This window comes from Myotis yumanensis, unplaced genomic scaffold (assembly GCF_028538775.1).
Source record: "Myotis yumanensis isolate MYYU_CA2020_CCGP unplaced genomic scaffold, mMyoYum1.0.hap1 SCAF_10, whole genome shotgun sequence".
Classification (NCBI taxonomy): Eukaryota; Metazoa; Chordata; class Mammalia; order Chiroptera; family Vespertilionidae; genus Myotis; species Myotis yumanensis.
The window spans coordinates 1,263,754-1,282,221 of NW_027223761.1; the positions used below are offsets into that span (position 1 = coordinate 1,263,754).

An 18,468-nucleotide genomic window follows, 5' to 3' on the forward strand; every position below is an offset into this window, starting at 1 on the left:
CGCGCACCTCCCGGCGCTCTCGGGCGCTCAGCTGGGCCCCCCGGGCCGCACCCCCGCGGCCCCTCCTTCGAGGCCGCCCCCCGCCCCCACGCTCCCCGCAGCCGCCCCCAAAGGTCTACGTGACGCGGGTGCGGCCGGGCCTACGGGCACCCCCTCGGGCCCTGGCGCCGCTCGGCGCAGGCGGGGGGCTCTGGCCGCCTTTCCCGGGCATCTTCCTGCGCCCCCGACCCCTGCCCCGGGTGCAGCTGCGGGCGCCCCCACGCCCGCCCCGGCCTCGAGGCCACAGGACCCGCGGCTCCCGGGCCCCAGAGCCTCAGCCCCCCGCCTGGGCGCAGGCCACGCAGGGGAGCCGGCCGGGCCCCGGGGCCCCCGCGGAGACCTCGGAGAACCTGAACGCGTCTTCCGAGGCGCGGCCCGCCACCTCCTTCCTGAGCGCGTCCCAGGTGTCCGGGCCGCAGCTGCCTGCGGGGGAGGAGGAGGAGGAGGACGCGGACGACGACGGGCCCCCGGAGGACGAGGCCGCCGCGGAGGACAGCGAGGAGGAGGCGGCGGGCCGGGCGGCGGGGCGCTGGCGCGAGGAGGCCATCGACTGGCAGCGCACGTTCAGCGTGGGCGCCGTGGACTTCGAGCTGCTGCGCTCCGACTGGAACGACCTGCGCTGCAACGTGTCCGGGAACCTGCAGCTGCCCGAGGCCGAGGCGGTGGACGTGGTGGCCCAGTACATGGAGCGGCTCCACGCGCGCCACGGCGGGTAGGGGCGCCGGGCGGAGCCCTGCCTCCTGGCACCGCCTGACCTTCCCCAGAGCTGGTCTGGAGGTGGCCTCCCCTGGACCCGGACCCAGAGACGCCCCTGCGCCTCCCAGGCCCCTCCTCCAGGCAGACACCCCGAAGGTCAAGCTCAGTGCCCAGCCCCTCCTCTGGCGCAGTCCTGCTGGGCCTTCCAAGAGGGGCCCCCCCTGACCTCAGGGAAGGCGCAGGGCTCCGGCCTCGGCGCCCTCTGGGGTCTCACCCAGGCGCCGGGGCCCAAGTTTGGCCTCTGGAGGCACAGGGGCTCTCGGGGTTGTGCCTGGCCTGCGGGCAGGGCCTGGGGGTGGGCCCTGATGCCCCCCCGGGGACTCGTTCCTCTGGCCTGTGATGCCAGGCTTTGTGCAGGACGGGGTTTGACTGTGTGGGTTGAAGACGGACGTGTTGCTGCTGCGGAGGGGAGTGGACGGGAGGGGACCCCCGGGGGACATGACGGGCAGACGTGCTGTGACCGTGACCATGGCAGTGATGGGCGGCCTGGACTCTGGAGGTGGGAGATCCGATTCTAGGTGGCGGAGAGGACACGCCTGCCCTCGGCTCTAAGCGAGAGCAGCTCGGGGTCCCCTGGGCATAGGGGGGCTGTTCAGTCCAGGGGTCATGGCTGTGACCCCAAGAACGAGAGTGCAGACAGACCCAGAGCCAGAGCGTTTGGGGCAGAACGTCCCTGCTTTTAGGGAGATGGCGGTGGAGATAGGAGGGGTGGAAGGGGGAGTCACACAAGCTCCCAGTGTGGGGGCGCTGCCCGCAAAGGGCCCACGTGGCCGAAGGTTAGGGCCCTGTTTTCCCAGGACCAGAGGAGGCTCTGCCGGAGGCAGGGGGCAGGGAGTGTGAGGGCAAAGTGGGTGCCCGGCACCAACCTAGGAACCAGGAGGTCCCGCGTCAATTCCAGGTCAGGGCACAGGCCTGGTTGTGGGCTCCATCCCCAGTGGGAGGCGTGCAGGAGGCAGAGGCAGCTGATCAATGGTTCTCATCATTGATGTTTCTACCTCTCACTCCCTCTCCCTCTCCGAAATAAATAGAAATTTTTTTTAAAAGGGGCAGAGTGGAGGGAAGGGAAGGGGCTCAGCAGGGAGGATCGAAGGGGAAGGACTGGGGGCAGCTGGGGGCAGGCCCACTGGTTTCTTCCCTCCGGACTAGGACAGCCCTGCACTGGTGCCCGGGAAGCCGAAGGCGGCTTCTCAGAGGAGCTGGGAGGATGGGGCAAGCGGGCCAGAGGGACACCCCAGGACCAGGACCCCGTGGGAAAGGACCTCGGCTGGTGCAGTGTGGGGGGTACTGAGGCCTCGGGCTGGAGACACTTCCGGTCCTAGGACGCGGTTAGACACAGGGACCGGTCCTGTGTGTGGTGGGTGCCACTGCGTCCTGAGCACGTTGGAAAGAAGAGAGGACAGACCGCCTGGGCGGGGGGCAGTGTGGGCCCCTCCTGGGAACCGCCCCGGGTGCGAGGTGTGGTGGGGTGCAGCGCGGAGGGGACCCCGGGGCTGACCCGGCCCCGCCTGCAGGCACTACGCGCTCCTGCGGATCGTGAACGTGGAGAAGCGCCGCGACTCGGCGCGCGGGAGCCGCTTCCTGCTGGAGCTGGAGCTGCAGGAGCGCGGGGGCGGCCGCCGGCGCCTGTCGGAGTTCGTGTTCCTGCGGCTGCCGGGCGCCCGCGCCGGGGACGCCGACTGGGATGAGGCGAGTCCGGAGCCCGCGGCCGCCCCCTCCGCCTCCGCCTCCGCGCGCCCCGACGGCCGCCCCGAGCTCTGCCGGCCCCTGCGCCTGGCCTGGCGCCAGGACGTGATGGTCCACTTCATCGTGCCAGGTGCGGCGGGCGCTCCCGGGGCCTCGCGGGAAGGGGCGGGAGCGCCACTGGGCTGGGTGGGCACCGCGCGGGGCGGGGGGTGCAGCTGGCCCGGTGGCCCCTCGCCCTCCAGTGAAGAACCAGGCGCGCTGGGTGGCCCAGTTCCTGGCGGACATGGCGGCGCTGCACGCGCGCACCGGCGACTCGCGCTTCAGCGTCGTCCTGGTGGACTTCGAGAGCGAGGACATGGACGTGGAGCGGGCCCTGCGCGCGGCGCGGCTGCCCCGGTAACGCACCCGCCACACGGGTCTCCCTCCGGGGGCGGCGGGGTTTTCTGCCGCGGGGATCACACCTGCCCGCCCCCCGCCCTCCGCCCCCAGGTACCAGTACCTGCGGCGAGCCGGCAACTTCGAGCGCTCGGCGGGGCTGCAGGCCGGGGTGGACGCGGTGGAGGTGCGTGAAGGTGGGGGGGGCGGGGGGGGACTGGCCTTTCCCCGGGGCGGCTCCCTGACCCCCGCGGCCTCCAGGACGCCAGCAGCATCGTGTTCCTCTGCGACCTGCACATCCACTTCCCCGCCAACATCCTGGACGCCATCCGCAAGCACTGCGTGGAGGGCCGGCTGGCCTTCGCCCCGGTGGTCATGCGCCTGGGCTGCGGGAGCTCACCCGCCGACCCGCACGGTAATGGCCGAGCCCCACCATCCCGGGCTCAAACCTGGGGGCCTCTCCCAACCCCGAGGCCGGCCCGGGGTCCCCTTGGAGCCTATAAAGCCCCGCAGTGTCTAGGACGCCCCCCCCCCCCCCCCCCGCCCCCAGAGTCATGCCCAGCCGCCAGGAGCGCCCCCCGCCCCCCCCCCCCCCCAGCACTCCAGCGTGCGCAGGGTTCCCAGGTTATGACCAGCACGGAAGGGTGACCCGGGAGCCCCCTGAGGTCTGGGGAGGCCTCCCCGGCCTGAGGCCTGAAGGGCACCCTCCCGCCCAGGGTACTGGGAGGTGAACGGCTTCGGCCTCTTCGGGATCTACAAGTCGGACTTCGACCGTGTGGGAGGCATGAACACGGAGGAGTTCCGGGACCAGTGGGGCGGCGAGGACTGGGAGCTCCTGGACAGGTGACCCCCACCCTCTTGGAGGCAGGCCTCCCATCTTCCTCCCTCACCCAGGGCCTGCGCGCCTGCAGAGCCTGTGCCCACCCCAGCCGAAACCACCCCCCACCCCAGGGCCCTGCCGCTCAGCACAGCCCTGACCCCCGTCTCCACCCAGGGTCCTGCAGGCGGGGCTGGAGGTGGAGCGGCTGCGCCTGAGGAACTTCTACCACCACTACCACTCCCGGCGGGGCATGTGGGCCACGCGTGGCCGTGGCCGTGGCCGTAAGGGCTCCCAGGCGGAGGGAGCCTGAGGGAGGACACCCGCCCAGCCGCTGCTGCAGTCCTGAGCCTGGTTCCTGGGACCCAGGGCCTCACCACAGGGCACTGCCCCCCCCCCCCGCCTGCCCCTCTCTGGCCCCCCAGGCCGCAGCCCCTCGCACCCCGCCCCAGAGGGGCTGCCTGGACACGAGCAGGTCGGGCGGCTCGTCCCCACACTCTGTGTGATGATTTCTGTGAAATTTTGCCGTAGCGATGCCATTGTTTTCAGGATTTCCGTCTGTTCCATTTTTTATTCAGAATGAAATGAAATATTTTTTTTAGTTCTGACTGGTCCTCTGCCTGGCTCTCTTGGGAGGACAGGTGGCCTCGGCGACGCCTGTGGGTGGCCCAGGCCCTGCTCCTGATGGCCTTTCTGACCCACAGCTGCAGTGATCACGCTGACCCCTCCCTCCACCTCCAAGGCCACTGTCCCCTTCGCCTCCTTTCCCTCGGAGCTTCTGGGGGGCGCCGGGAGGGGAAGGGCTTCGGACATCCTCTCTTCCACTCTCTCTAAAAATCAGCGCGCCCTCGCTGGTGTGGCTCCGTGGATAGAGCGTCGGCCTGCGGACCGAAGGGTCCCGGGTTCGATTGGGTCAGGGGCACCTACCTCGGTTGCAGGCTCCTCCTCGGCCCTGGCCCTGGTCGGGGCGCGTGCAGGAGGCAACACATCGGTGTGTCTCTCTCACATCGATGTTTCTGTCTCTCCCTCTCTCTTCCGCTCTTTCTAAAAATCAATGGAAACATGTCCTCGGGTGAGGACTTAGAAAAAAGGAAAGGGAGGCCGTCGCACTTGGCCTCCTGTGGGGGTGCCTGTAGGATTCCCGCCTGGTGCTGGGCAGTCCTCATGGGCCCAGCGAGCCCACCCGCATCACCCGTTTTCTCGGGACTCTGCCGGAGGTGGCATCGGTGACAGGGAGAGGAGCGGAGACACCCTGCCGGGAAGGGGACCAGCTGCCTATCTCCCAGCTCGCTGCCCCCCTAGGGCCAGGCCACCCCTCCCCACTGGTCTCTGCTTCCTCTCATTCCCTCTCCTCACCGAGGCTGGTGCTCCTTTGAACACAAACCTGACAGCTGCTCCCCTGCTGGAAAGCACCCAGGACTCCACTGCTGCTCCTACGTGGTGCTGGCCCGGCAGCGGCTCCAGCCACCATTCCATTCTGGGTGCTCCCGGGCCAAGCGGGTTCCTGCTGGGGCCTCCGCCAGCCCCTCCCTCTGCCTGAGCCGTTAAAGGGTCTCAGAGGCTCCCGGCTGCCCCTCCGTCCTGCCAGGCATCACTGCTTGTGGGCCACTGTGCTTGGTCATTGTCTGTGCCCCGCCCCCATACCCTCCCCATCGCAGACCCCAACAGGGGGGCTCCTGTGAGAAGCTGTGTCTATCATGGTCACGCACACCTCTCCCAGGGATGAGCCGGGTGCTCAGAATGAGTGACAGGTGGGCGGGTGGGGAGTGGGAGTGGATGAAGGTGCCACCCGGGGCCTATTAGGGCCGGTACCTTTCAAGTACCTTCCACACCAAAGACACAAGGTAGAAGGAGGGGCCCCTGAGGATGCCAGGTCAGGGGGCCCCACCCGGGGTCACCGGGGGATTAGGGCGGGCCAGGGCGAAATCCAGGTAGGCTCCCTGGAGAAGACGGGGACTGGGCTGGCCTTGGAGGGAGCCCAAACCGGCAAGGAGGCGGGAAGTCCGGAAGGTTTGGGTGCGGCACAAAGCGCCCGGATTCCCAGAGTCGGGGCCCAGAGGCAGCAGATGCCGCGCCTCTGGGGGCCTGGAGGGCAAGCTGCGCCCCAACCCTATTCCGGCAGCTCGATCGGGGGGGCTGCGCTGACCCCGCCCCACCTGCAGGCTGTGCCCACCCCCACCTGCGCTGCTTCTCTATGCGCCTGCGCGCTCCTGAATTTTGTTCTGAATATTATTTTGCTGTTAATATCTTCAAGCTTTCCTGCCCACCTTCTGCTCCTAACAACCCCCTCGGGGCTCCCCACCGTGGGAAGGGGCAGGGCTGCCCTCTGTGCCCCTCCCCCACCTTCAAGTCACCAAACAGCGCTAGGGTCCTCCTCCACCCCCCCATTCCAGCTCTAGGCCCTGAGGCTTCTCATCCCCCCTCCCCCCACCCCATTCCCCGTTCTCTTTCCCCAACTCCTCTTTCAGGGACGGTGTGACAGCCGCTGGGGGTCCCCACTTCAGTAGGCGCCCCAGCCCATCCTTTCTGCCGTCGGATGAAGGGGTGTCAGGGCTAACCTGCCTCACCGGGCCTCCCCTGAGCTCCCCCTGCCCAGCGCCCCCAGCCTCCGCCTCCCCAGTAAGAGTCGCTCACTCACCCTTCCAGGCCCTCAGGTTCCAGGTTCGCACCCTGATGCTGCATCAAAGGCCCAGGGAGGGGTTAAATGCAGACCCCGGAGTCGGTCCCACTGTCTGTCTCCAAGCTTCCGGGTGAATCCTCCTCCCTCTGCCACAGACCTGCCTCCTCCGGAGCCACCGTGACCTCCTGTGCTCACCCCCACACCCTGGGTCTGGGGAGCGGAGGACCCAACTGGGCTGGTCCAGGGTCGGAGGGGCTCCAGCCTGGGGTGAGAGCCATGGGGACAGGTCCAGGCCACGGCCAGTCCCACTGGCCCTGCAGCCATTAGAAAAAGTGACCCCAGGCTCTCCGGAGACCCCAGTCACAGAGGCTCCAGGTCCCATGGTTGGGGGGGAGGGTCACATGTCCTCAGGGGGGCTCCTTACAGCTTTGGGCACCGAAGCCCTCGCAGGCACCACGGATGGTAACCAGGGCTCCACAGGCCCCTCCCTGCCAAGAGAGTGGGAGCTTCACCGAACTGGCCCAGGGACCCTGCAGAGTGTTGAAAATGGGGCCACCCCCACCGGCACCCCCTCTCCCGCCCATGGCAGGGACCCCACCAGAGCCCCGTCCACCCAAGCCTCTCCTCACAAGCCTGCCAGACCTCCGCCCGGAACCTGCCCCAGCCCTGGGCCAGGCCTGGCCGCCAGGGCCCAGGGAGACCGGCTGGACCCCCGCGGAGGGCGGGCCTGGCCGTGTCCGGGCGTGCGTGCGCCTCCAGGTGCGCTCAGCGCCGCACAAACTTGTCTCCCAGGATTTTTCCACACAAAACACGTCTCCCAGGGAAGCAACCGGTCTGATGAGCTGGGTATGCGGGCGTTCCCACCCCGCCCTCCGTGCCCCCACACTCGTCCTGCAGTGAGAGGCCTCCCCGGACGAGCTCGCTGGGCCTGGGACGGAGCCGGGGACCCCTCAGCCAGCAGCCGCCGCCGCCGGGATGAGCCGAGGGCCCTGCAGCGTCCCGACCACCACCCGGGTAGGTCCCCACCCCAGCCTCTGCCCTGGCCTTTCCAGGGACCCTCTGTACCGCGCCCCCCCCCCCCGCCCCCCGCCTCTGACCAATCCCGCCCCCCCCACTGACCTCCCGCTGGTCCCCCCAGGCTCCGCCCCGGGCACCATTCCCATCTGGCACCCAATCCCTGCCAGGACTCCTTGCAGATTAAGGCAATGTGGGGGGGGGGGGGGGGGCGGTTCTACCATTGAAGAGAGGGCCTAGGGCAGGAGCAGGCTCGAGGGAGAGAGGCTCTTAGTTAGAGGGGTCCCCCAGGACTTTGCCAGGAGAACCAGGAGGTACGTGAGCCCTGCCCCCCCCCCCCCCCCGCCAGCCTCACTCAGGGTACCAAGGGCCTCTGCTGGATCCATGCCAGGCCTACCCGGGCAGGCGGCCTTGGAGACGCTGGTCCAGCTGGGGAGGGACTCAGGGAGACCCTCAGGGCCTCCCCCCACATCTCCGACACCTCTGGGTTGGGGCTCTGTGGGACTCCTGGATTCTGCACAGGAGGCTGGGAGGAGGGCCCCTCTGAGTCAGCCCCCTGGGGCAGCCCCGCCTGCTCATCGCATCACTGCCCTGACTCACGGGTTGGAAATGGCTTCCCACCCCCATAGCCTGGGGGGTAGGAGCCTGGGAGGGGGCCCGAGGGCCCAGCTGGCCCTGAGGCCTCTGCAGAGTGGGGGGGGGGGGAGGGGGAGGGGGAAGGTGGCTTCCAGCATCTGGGGACTAAGGTGTGGCGGGCCATACCCTAAGCGTGAGCTTCCGGGGCCCTCGTAGGCGCCAAGGATGGCAACCAGGCTCCCCAGACCCCTCCCACCCTAAAGCCCCGCTTAAGCCCTTTATCCTCAGCCCCGACCCTCAGCACTGACCCCGGCCCCTAATGGTGACTCTTAATGCCAACCCCTGCCTAGGCCCACCCCCACCCCCCAGGGAGGGACAGCCCGCCCCGCAGGCTCCTGGAGGCGCCGGCCATGGCACAATGGGGCCTGGTGAGCCTTTACGGAGGGAACAAATCTGGGCCCGGGGCCGGGATGGGCTGGAGGAGGGGCGGCCAGGCCGGGACCTGGGCCACCAGGGGCCGGTTCTTCCGCCCGAATTCCGCCTGAAGCAGACGCGGCCCCTCCCTCCCACCTGGCCAGGTGTCCCCGCCCCCTGCGAGCTGGGGCTGGGCGGGCATCTGTCTCCCGGCGGCTCTGGGTGAGGCCAGCGGGGAGGGGACTTCAGGGACAGGGCGGCTCGGGACGAGACGTGAAGACAGTTCAGGCTGGAGGCGGCCTCGGCGGCCCAGGCCCGGCAGACCCAGCGCCGCGCCTGCCGCCATGCAGGACAGTAACTTCCTGCTGTCGGCCCTGCAGCCCGAGGCCGGGGTGTGCTCCCTGGCGCTGCCCTCGGACCTGCAGCTGGACCGCCGGGGCGCCGAGGGGCCCGAGGCCGAGCGCCTGCGAGCCGCCCGGGTCCAGGAGCAGGTCCGCGCCCGCCTCCTGCAGCTGGGCCAGCAGCCCAGGCACAACGGGACCACCGAGCCCGACGGGGTCACCAGGGCAGCCCGAGGTAGGCGGGGGCCAGCAGGGTGGGCGGCGGGCGGTGGAGGCGCAGAGGCCGCCGCGGCGGGCGGGCGGCGGGCGTGGTGGTGCCAGGGCCAGAGGCCTGCATGGGGCTGGCTCAGGGTTCAGCTCCCTGACTCACTGAGGCCTGCCCTGAGTCACCTGCCCCGCCCTGGCGGGCGTGGGAGAAGCCATGGGTGGGGCCTCCCAGCACCTACTGGGACCCCAGGTCCTCCTGCCGAGCCTGGGGGGGCCCACCTGCCCTCAGCCCTGAGCCCCTGGGGGGCCGGCCGGCAGGAAGAGCAGCACATGGCGAGCCAGCCAGGCCCATCTCGGGGCAAACCCAGAAGGGACACAGTCCCTTCCCCATGACAGGCTCACACATGGTCCCAGACACAGGCAGACACACGGCAGCCCCAGGAGAGAGACTCCAGCCCCCTCCCCACCCCCATGCCCCACGGGAAGGAGCAGACAAACAGAAACAGAAACATTCCCAGCAGGTCTGGGAATCCTGGACGGGAGCCACCGCCTGCTGGTCGGACCAGGGCCCCTGCGGGATTGCAGGGGAGGCCCCTGGAATGACCCAGATACTCTCCATGAGAACAGTGTGGGGGGGCCCCGGTGCCAGGCAGCCTGCCTTGTGCAGGAATCCTGGCTCCACCGGTGTGTGTGTGTGTGTGTGTGTGTGTGTGTGTGTACACTGTGAATGTGTGTCCATGGATGTGTGTCCATCCCATGTGATGTGAGTGTGTCCATGGATGTGTGTGTCCCGTGTGATGTGAGTGTGTGTGAATCTGTGTGATATGAGTGTGTCCATGGATGTGTGTGCATCCGTGTGATGTGTGTCCATGGATGTGTGTGTCCATGGATATGTGTGTCCCATGTGATGTGAGTTTGTCCATGGATGTGTGTGTCCCGTGTGATGTGAGTGTGTCCATGGATGTGTGTGTCCCGTGTGATGTGAGTGTGTCCATGGATGTGTGTGCATCCGTGTGATGTGTGTGTCCATGGATGTGTGTGTCCCGTGTGATGTATGTCCATGGATGTGTGTGTCCCGTGTGATGTGAGTGTGTCCATGGATGTGTGTGTCCCATGTGATATGAGTGTGTCCATGGATGTGTGTATCCCATGTGATATGAGTGTGTCCATGGATGTGTGTGCATCCGTGTGATGTGTGTCCATGGATGTGTGTGTCCCGTGTGATGTATGTGTCCATGGATGTGTGTGCATCCGTGTGATGTGTGTGTCCATGGATGTGTGTCCCGTGTGATGTGAGTGTGTGTGCCTATATGAATGCTAATGCCATGTCCTCCTCACTGAGCCACAGCAACTGGGACCAGTTAGACAGTAAGATGAACCTCCCAGGATTGAGGGGCGGAGACCCCGGTCCACAGTGGTTCACGTGCAGGTCAGCCAGCATCGGGGCCACCAGGCAGCCTGGGTTCCCAGGTCCTTCCCCCGCTATCCTCCCAGCCTCATCCTCAATGGTGGCCTAGTTGGTGCCCAGGGGTCAGAGGGTGGAGGATGGCACAGGGAGCAGTTAATTAACACCCTGGCTGCCCTGCCAATTAGGAGCAGGAAGATTATAATTTGGGGTGGGGGTGAGGCCCCCAGGCTGGGGGCGTGCCCCCCCAGGCTGAGCCTCACTAGCGTCAAAGAGTTAATAGCTCCTGCCTAGAAGCCTCATTAACCAGGGCGGGTCTGGACAATCCGGAAGGGACAGGCCCTCCCTTCACCACCCTGAGTCCTCTGGGCAGATGAGACTCTTCACCCATAGGTGTGGCCCCAGCAGGGACCCTGGCAGAGGCTGACCCCCAGGCAGCACTTTCTGGTCAAAAGACCCTGCTCCTCGCATCACCCAGGCGCCCACCCACCCTGGTCTGTCCCTCTGTTCTGCCTATGTCCCCATCATCTGCCCACCCACCCACCCATCTGACCACCCACACCCCACCCATCTGTCTCCCCCCCCCCCCCCCCCCCCCGTCTGCCACCCAGCTGCCTGCTCACCATCCTTCCCACCCTCCATCCTCCAGGCTTAGCTATCACCCTCTGTCTGTCCATCTTCACATGGGTCTGTCTCCTGTCTCTCCACCCTCCATCCGCCACCCACCCACCCACCCACCCACCGGTCTGTCCACTCACTGTGGAGTCAGGCTGGCGCCAGTGCCCTCAGTCAGTGTGTCGGATGGGGCGGGTGTGGCTCTGCCAGGTGGGACAGGGGACTGCACCTCAGGCCAGACTGGTCCAGGGAGACTGTGAGCGAAGCCTCACCCCTGTTGACCACAGCCCAGGACCGGCTTGCAGGAGGTCATTGTGGCTGCCTGGAGGAGGGGGCCAGGCCCTGAGCCCTGCAGATTGGAGAGCTGATGCAGGAGTCCCTGGCTCACTGCCCAGGGGACTGGGAGGTCATGGGGTGAGCATGTCTGTCCCCCAGCACAGCTGGAGGCGAGGGGGGCTGTGGGAGAGGGACCACCAGGGCTGGCGTCAGTGGAGACAGATGGCAGGAACCAGAGCCAAGACACCTCCCCCCACCCCCCAGTGGGTCCCAGGGTGCAGGAGGGGAGGCAGGAGGCCGTGAGCCCAGCCAAGCTACCACAGCCCCTCTCCACAGGCGCATCCCGGGGCCAGTACCACACCCTGCAGGCCGGCTTCAGCTCCCGCTCCCAGGGCCTGAGTGGGGACAGCACCTCGGTGAGTGACCCCCGCGCCAGCCTGGAGAGTCTGGGCTCTGCGGTCACATGGGGGAGGCTCTGGGGGCGGCCGTGGTCCCCAGGGTCAGGGAGAGCCCGGCCCGCACTCACTGCCATCCCCATCCTGCCCACAGACCTTCCGGCCCATCGCCAAGCCCGCCTATAGCCCGGCCACCTGGTCCTCCCGCTCGGCCGTGGACCTGAGCTGCAGTCGGAGGCTGAGCTCTGCCCACAACGGGGGCAGCGCCTTTGGGGCTGTGGGGTACGGGGGAGCCCTGCCCGCCGCACCCATGGCCCCCCGGCCCGTGTCCTACCACGAGCGTGGTGGGGGGGGCGGCCGGGTGGACTACGACACCTTGTCCCTCCGCTCGCTGAGGCTGGGGCCCGGGGGCCTGGACGACCACTGCAGCATGGTGTCGGAGCAGCTGGAGCCCGCCACCGCCGCCGCCTACAGGGCCTTCGCCTATGAGCGCCAGGCCAGCGCCAGCTCGGGGCGGGCAGGGGGCCTGGACTGGCCCGAGGCCGCCGAGGGGCCACCCAGCCGGACTATCCGTGCCCCGGCCATGCGGACCCTGCAGCGGTTCCAGAGCAGCCACCGCAGCCGCGTGGGGGCGGGGGTCATGCCGGGCGGCGTCCTGGAGCCCGTGGCCCGAGCGCCGTCCGTGCGCAGCCTCAGCCTCAGCCTGGGTGACGCGGGCCACCTGCCGGACGTGCGGGGGCTGGACAGCTATGGCGGCCAGCGCGCTCTGCAGAGGCTCAGCAGCGGGTGAGCGGCCTGGCCGGGGAGGGGGCTGCTGCCTCGGCCCCGCTGTCCACAGCGTCGGCCTGACCCTTGACCCTTGTCTCTGCAGCTTCGATGATATTGACTTGCCGTCAGCAGTTAAGTACCTCATGGCCTCAGACCCCAACCTGCAGGTGCTGGGCGCAGCCTACATCCAGCACAAGTGCTACAGCGATGCGGCGGCCAAGAAGCAGGTGACTGCCCTGCGACACCCCTGTGACCCCACCCTCCCTGACCTGTGGCCCTGACCACCCTCCCTGACCTCTGGTTCATGACCACCCTCCCTGACCTCTGGCCCCTGACCACCCTCCCTGACCTCTGACCCCTGACCACCCTCCCTGACCTCTGGTTCATGACCACCCTCCCTGACCTGTGGCCCCTGACCACCCTCCCTGACCTCTGGCCCCTGACCACCCTCCCTGACCTCTGACCCCTGACCACCCTCCCTGACCTCTGGTTCATGACCACCCTCCCTGACCTCTGGCCCCTGACCACCCTCCCTGACCTGTGGCCCCTGACCACCCTCCCTGACCTCTGACCCCTGACCACCCTCCCTGACCTCTGGCCCCTGACCACCCTCCCTGACCCCAGGGGACTGTGCTGGCTTCATTTGCCAGAGTCTCCCCAGCAGAGGAGGAGCAGGAGGGAGTGGTTTGCATATGTCTGCATACACTGCACACCTCTGCACACACCTGTATACACCTGCATTTGTCAGCACACCTCTACACACCTGCCACACCTGCCTATACCTGCATTCTGTATCCCCCTGCACACCTCTGCACACCTCTTACACGCCTGCACACCTCTGTACACATCTGCACATGCCTGCACACCTCTGTACACATCTGCACACCTCTTACACGCCTGCACACCTCTGTACACATCTGCACACCTCTTACACACCTGCACACCTCTATTACAGATCTGCACACCTCTTACACGCCTGCACACCTCTGTACACATCTGCACACCTCTTACACGCCTGCACACCTCTATTACAGATCTGCACACCTCTGCACACGCCTACACACCTCTGTACACACCTGCATACACCTGCCTATACCTGCATTCTGTATCCCCCTGCACACCTCTTACACGCCTGCACACCTCTTACACGCCTGCACACCTCTTACACGCCTGCACACCTCTGTATGCCTCTGCACACCCGTGCACACACCTGTACAGTGTGCACACGTGGGCTAACAGCGCGTGCTGTGCCTGCAGGCCCGCAGTCTTCAGGCCGTGCCCCGGCTGGTGAAGCTCTTCAACCACGCCAACCAGGAGGTGCAGCGCCACGCCACGGGCGCCATGCGCAACCTCATCTACGACAACGCGGACAACAAGCTGGCCCTGGTGGAGGAGAACGGCATCTTCGAGCTGCTGCGGACGCTGCGCGAGCAGGACGACGAGCTGCGCAAGAACGTCACAGGTGCGGGGCGGCCACCCCTCTGCCTGTGTCCCTTCTCCGTCCCGTCTCCGCCTGCCGCCTGTCCCACCTCTCTGCTTGGTCCCGCGGCCACCCTGGGGCGGGTCTCCCGTGCCCAGGGCCATGTCCCCGGGCCGCACGCCAGCTGTCCCCAGGGGGCGCTCGGGGAGGCTCCCCGCCCGGGCCGGGCGGCGCCCCGGGAGAGGTCACTCGCTTCCTCCCACCCTCCCCGGGAGAGCCAGAGGGTGGCGGGCGCCCCTGACCAGGCCTGGCCTCCCCGCAGGCATCCTGTGGAACCTGTCCTCCAGCGACCACCTGAAGGACCGCCTGGCCCGGGACACGCTGGAGCAGCTCACAGACCTGGTGCTGAGCCCCCTCTCGGGGGCCGGAGGGCCGCCCCTCATCCAGCAGAACGCCTCCGAGGCGGAGATCTTCTACAACGCCACCGGCTTCCTCAGGTGCGCGGGGCGGGGCTTCCTCAGGGGCGCGGGGGTGGGGCTTTCCCAGGGGCGCGGAGGCGGGGCTTCATCAGGGGCGCGGGGCGGGGCTTCATCAGGGGCGCGGGGCGGGGCTTCCCCAGGGGCGCGGGGCGGGGCTTCATCAGGGGCGATGGGGGCGGGGCTTCCTCTGGCGCCCGGGGGCGGGGCTTTCTCAGGGGCGCGGAGGCGGGGCTTCATCAGGGGCGCGGGGCGGGGCTTCCTCAGGGGCGCGGGGCGGGGCTTTCCCAGGGGCGCGGAGGCGGGGCTTCCTCAGGGGCGCGGGGCGGGGCTTCATCAGGGGCGCGGGGCGGGGCTTCCCCAGGGGGCGCGGGGCGGGGCTTCATCAGGGGCGCGGGGCGGGGCTTTCCCAGGGGCGCGGAGGCGGGGCTTCATCAGGGGCGCGGGGCGGGGCTTCATCAGGGGCGCGGGGCGGGGCTTCCCCAGGGGCGCGGGGCGGGGCTTCCTCAGGGGCGCGGGGTGGGGCTTTCCCAGGGGCGCGGAGGCGAGGCTTCATCAGGGGCGCGGGGCGGGGCTTCATCAGGGGCGCGGGGCGGGGCTTCCCCAGGGGCGCGGGGCGGGGCTTCATCAGGGGCGATGGGGGCGGGGCTTCCTCTGGCGCCCGGGGGCGGGGCTTTCTCAGGGGCGCGGAGGCGGGGCTTCATCAGGGGCGCGGGGCGGGGCTTCATCAGGGGCGCGGGGCGGGGCTTCCTCAGGGGCGCGGGGTGGGGCTTTCCCAGGGGCGCGGAGGCGGGGCTTCATCAGGGGCGCGGGGCGGGGCTTCATCAGGGGCGCGGGGCGGGGCTTCATCAGGGGCGCGGGGCGGGGCTTCCCCAGTGGCGCGGGGCGGGGCTTCATCAGGGGCGCGGGGCGGGGCTTTCCCAGGGGCGCGGAGGCGGGGCTTCATCAGGGGCGCGGGGCGGGGCTTCATCAGGGGCGCGGGGCGGGGCTTCCCCAGGGGCGCGGGGCGGGGCTTCATCAGGGGCGCGGGGCGGGGCTTTCCCAGGGGCGCGGAGGCGGGGCTTCATCAGGGGCGCGGGGCGGGGCTTCATCAGGGGGCGCGGGGCGGGGCTTCCCCAGGGGCGCGGGGCGGGGCTTCATCAGGGGCGATGGGGGCGGGGCTTCCTCTGGCGCCCGGGGGCGGGGCTTTCTCAGGGGCACCCGGGAGCGGGGTGGGAGAGGATGCCAGGACGCCAGGGAGAGCGGGTGCTGGGAGGGCTGAACGAGGAGGCAGAGCAGCAGTCAACCAAGCAAGACATAGGTGCTGAGGCAGCCAGTGTGGCTCAGTGGTTGAGCATCGACCTATGAACCAGGTGGTCAGGGTTTGATTCCTGGTCAGGGCACAGGCCCAGGTTGCAGGCTCGATCCCCAGCTGGGGCGTGCAGGAGGCAGCCGATCCATGATTCTCATCATTGATGTTTCTCTCTCCCTCTCCCTTCCTCTCTGAAATCATTAAAATTATATTTAAAAACTAAAAGACAGAGGTGCTGGCGCAGTGGGTCCGGTGCCAGCTGTGGCTGCCAGGTGTGATGTCAGTGGACTCTGGGCCCGCAGGCTCAGGTTTCATTAAATCAGGCACCTGATCTGACATTCCTAACCTCCTCGGACGTTTCCAGGACCGGGGGCGGGGGGGGGGGGGGGGGCAGTGGGACCAGGGACCAGGAGCAGGAGGTGCCGAGGGGCCCAGCGCAGGGGGAGAAGAGGACGGGCACTAAGGATTTTAGCCCTCAGGCTCAGGTTCCCGGGCTCCTCCCAGGGTCCCTGTGGGGGTCTCTGATCTGTCTCCACCCGCAGGAACCTCAGCTCGGCCTCCCAGGCCACTCGCCAGAAGATGCGTGAGTGCCATGGGCTGGTGGACGCCCTGGTCACCTACATCAACCAGGCCCTGGACGTGGGCAAGTGCGAGGACAAGGTGAGGGGTGGCCGGTGGGGAGGGCGGCTGGTGAAGTGGGGAGGGGCCAGCCCGTTCTGACCACAGTCCGCTCCCCACAGAGCGTGGAGAACGCCGTGTGCGTGCTGAGGAACCTGTCCTACCGCCTGTACGACGAGATGCCGCCGTCAGCCCTGCAGCGCCTCGAGGGCCGGGGCCGCAGGGACATGGCTGGGGCGCCGCCCAGTGAGGTGGTGGGCTGCTTCACGCCACAGAGCCGGCGGCTGCGAGAGGTGGGTTCTGGCCTGGGCTGGCGGGAGCAGGGGCCTGGCCTGACCCTGGCTGACCTCTGTGCCCACCACCCAGCAACCCATCACTGCCGATGCACTCACCTTCGCCGAGGTGTCCAAGGACCCCAAGGGCCTCGAGTGGCTGTGGAGCCCCCAGATCGTGGGCCTGTACAACCGCCTCCTGCAGCGCTGCGAGCTCAACCGGCACACAACGGAGGCGGCCGCCGGAGCCCTGCAGAACATCACCGCTGGCGACCGCAGGGTGAGGCTGCGAGCAGGGCCCTGGGCAGACGGGACCCATGCCTGGCCACGCGCAGGGGACACACGGTGGGAGGAGGGGGGGAGGGGCACGGGGCGTGAGAGCCTGCTCTCCGTGTGTTGACAGTCTGTTGGGAGAGGGACAGTGACAGGGGGATGGATGGAAACTTGTGGATGGGCCAGAACGACCCAGGGAGGGAGGGAAGGAGGTCTCGGAGCTGGGCAGGAGGGACCAGAAGGAGGGGGTGTCTGGGATGCTGCGCTGGGTCTGAGGGGAGCTGTCCAGCAGGTCTAAGTCCAGGGGGGCCCACCTGGTGAGGTCCCGGCAGTCCTGCCTCAGTTTCCCCAGGGGTAGGCTGCGGGGATGCCAAGGGGGCGCTGGCGCCTTCACCTGCACCCACCAGCCCCTCTCCCGCCTGCAGTGGGCGGGCGTGCTCAGCCGCCTGGCCCTGGAGCAGGAGCGCATCCTGAACCCGCTGTTGGACCGCGTCCGCACGGCCGACCACCATCAGCTGCGCTCACTGACCGGCCTCATCCGAAACCTGTCCCGGAACGCCAGGAACAAGGACGAGATGTGTGATGTGTGAGTCCGCGCCCCCCACTCCCCCGCAGGCTCTGCCCCGCCGGCCCAGCTGCTGGCCAGCTGGCGGGCAGATGGGCTGGGAGTGGGGCTGACACTGCCCCGCCTGGTCTCCCGCAGCCACCAAGGTGGTGAGTCACCTGATCGAGAAGCTGCCGGGCAGCGTGGGCGAGAAGTGCCCCCCGGCGGACGTGCTGGTGAACATCATCGCGGTGCTCAACAACCTGGTGGTGGCGAGTCCCATCGCCGCCCGGGACCTGCTGTACTTTGACGGGCTCCGCAAGCTGGTCTTCATCAAGAAGAAGCGTGACAGGTGAGCGTCCCCCGGGCTCCCCTCCACCCCCTGCCTTCTGGCTGAGCCTGTCCCTCGCTGACCCCTCCCCTCATCCCCCAGCCCCGACAGCGAGAAGTCCTCCCGGGCAGCGTCCAGCCTCTTGGCCAACCTGTGGCAGTACAACAAGCTCCACCGAGACTTCCGGGCGGTAGGTTCTGCCTCGGGGCGGCAGGCCACGGGGGCTGGGGCTCAGAGACGGGGGGTGGAATTGGAGGCCAAGGGCACAGGGTACCCCCAGCACCCGGGAGGGCGGCGTGGTGCGGGGTGGCCGGCACCCTCTCACTCGCACCCCCGCCTGATTGCAGAAGGGCTATCGGAAGGAGGACTTCCTGGGCCCCTAGGCGAGGCCTTCCCAGAGGAGGAGGACGCGACTCGGCCCAGGCTCCGGAGGCAGGGGCCCAGCCCCTGCTGCTGGAGGGCCACCTGGAGGAGAAGACAGGTGGCCCAGGGCCGCTCGCTGGAGCCCCGAGTGCAACTGGGAAAGGCTGGGCCACCAGGGAGAGGACAGGGGACGGGGGGCTTGCAGCTGGGGACGTGGTTTCCGCAGGGCAGGGAGTGGGCAGGGCTTGAGGCTGCTCTGGTGCATGGGGTGGGGACCAGGCCACACTGGCAGAGGCGGGGCTGCCCATGGCGGGCAGTGCCTCAGGGCAGCCAGCGCTGAAAATAAAGGTGGGTCGTGAAGACAGCAGCCAGGCCCGCACGCGTCTTCTTTTTAAAAAAAAAAAATGTGTTTTTATTGGTTTCAGAGAGGAAGGGAGAGGGAGAGGGAGATAGAAACATCAATGATGCCAGAGAACCATTGACAAGCTGCCCTCCTGCACGCCCCCTACAAGGGATGGAGCCTGCAACCTGGGCATGCGCCCCGGCCGGAACCGAACTGTGACCTCCTGGTTCACAGGT

The 18,468-nt window shown here is 68.3% G+C and overlaps 2 protein-coding genes across 3 annotated transcripts in view; both read left to right on the top strand.

Annotated features, from left to right (window-relative positions):
* The window catches only part of B4GALNT4 (beta-1,4-N-acetyl-galactosaminyltransferase 4), an 8,987-nt gene extending 4,711 nt beyond the window's left edge, over positions 1-4,276 (top strand). Inside the window, exons 9-15 of the mRNA XM_070426269.1 lie at positions 32-751; positions 2,307-2,608; positions 2,721-2,874; positions 2,968-3,040; positions 3,115-3,268; positions 3,570-3,696; positions 3,848-4,276. Of these exons, the coding sequence (XP_070282370.1) occupies positions 32-751; positions 2,307-2,608; positions 2,721-2,874; positions 2,968-3,040; positions 3,115-3,268; positions 3,570-3,696; positions 3,848-3,983 (1,666 nt within the window). The 3' untranslated portion in view covers positions 3,984-4,276. The remainder of the gene's footprint in view (positions 1-31; positions 752-2,306; positions 2,609-2,720; positions 2,875-2,967; positions 3,041-3,114; positions 3,269-3,569; positions 3,697-3,847) is intronic.
* Positions 4,277-7,112: 2,836 nt separating this feature from the next.
* Positions 7,113-18,256, top strand: PKP3 (plakophilin 3). 2 transcript variants are annotated; one of them, XM_070427127.1, is made up of 14 exons: positions 7,173-7,304; positions 8,675-8,870; positions 11,475-11,554; positions 11,688-12,319; positions 12,405-12,528; positions 13,559-13,763; positions 14,044-14,218; positions 16,031-16,148; positions 16,229-16,399; positions 16,473-16,658; positions 17,077-17,230; positions 17,355-17,547; positions 17,629-17,716; positions 17,874-18,256. In XM_070427127.1, the coding sequence occupies exons 1-14, from the start codon at positions 7,266-7,268 to the stop codon at positions 17,907-17,909; spliced, it is 2,397 nt and encodes a 798-aa protein (XP_070283228.1). In that variant the 5' UTR covers positions 7,173-7,265; the 3' UTR covers positions 17,910-18,256. The 2 variants fall into 2 exon arrangements, with proteins under 2 accessions (XP_070283229.1, XP_070283228.1); XM_070427128.1 differs by lacking the exon at positions 8,675-8,870 and having other exon boundaries at positions 7,113-7,304.
* The last annotated feature ends 212 nt before the right edge of the window (positions 18,257-18,468 follow it).

Bases quoted from the DNA above. Each gene is read 5' to 3' on its own strand.
- PKP3 (XM_070427127.1), top strand. From the start codon at position 7,266: ATGAGCCGAGGGCCCTGCAGCGTCCCGACCACCACCCGG. The intron at 14,219-16,030 runs GTGCGCGGGGCG...CTCCACCCGCAG, and splicing joins AACGCCACCGGCTTCCTCAG to GAACCTCAGCTCGGCCTCCC. The intron at 16,659-17,076 runs GTGAGGCTGCGA...TCCCGCCTGCAG, and splicing joins TCACCGCTGGCGACCGCAGG to TGGGCGGGCGTGCTCAGCCG.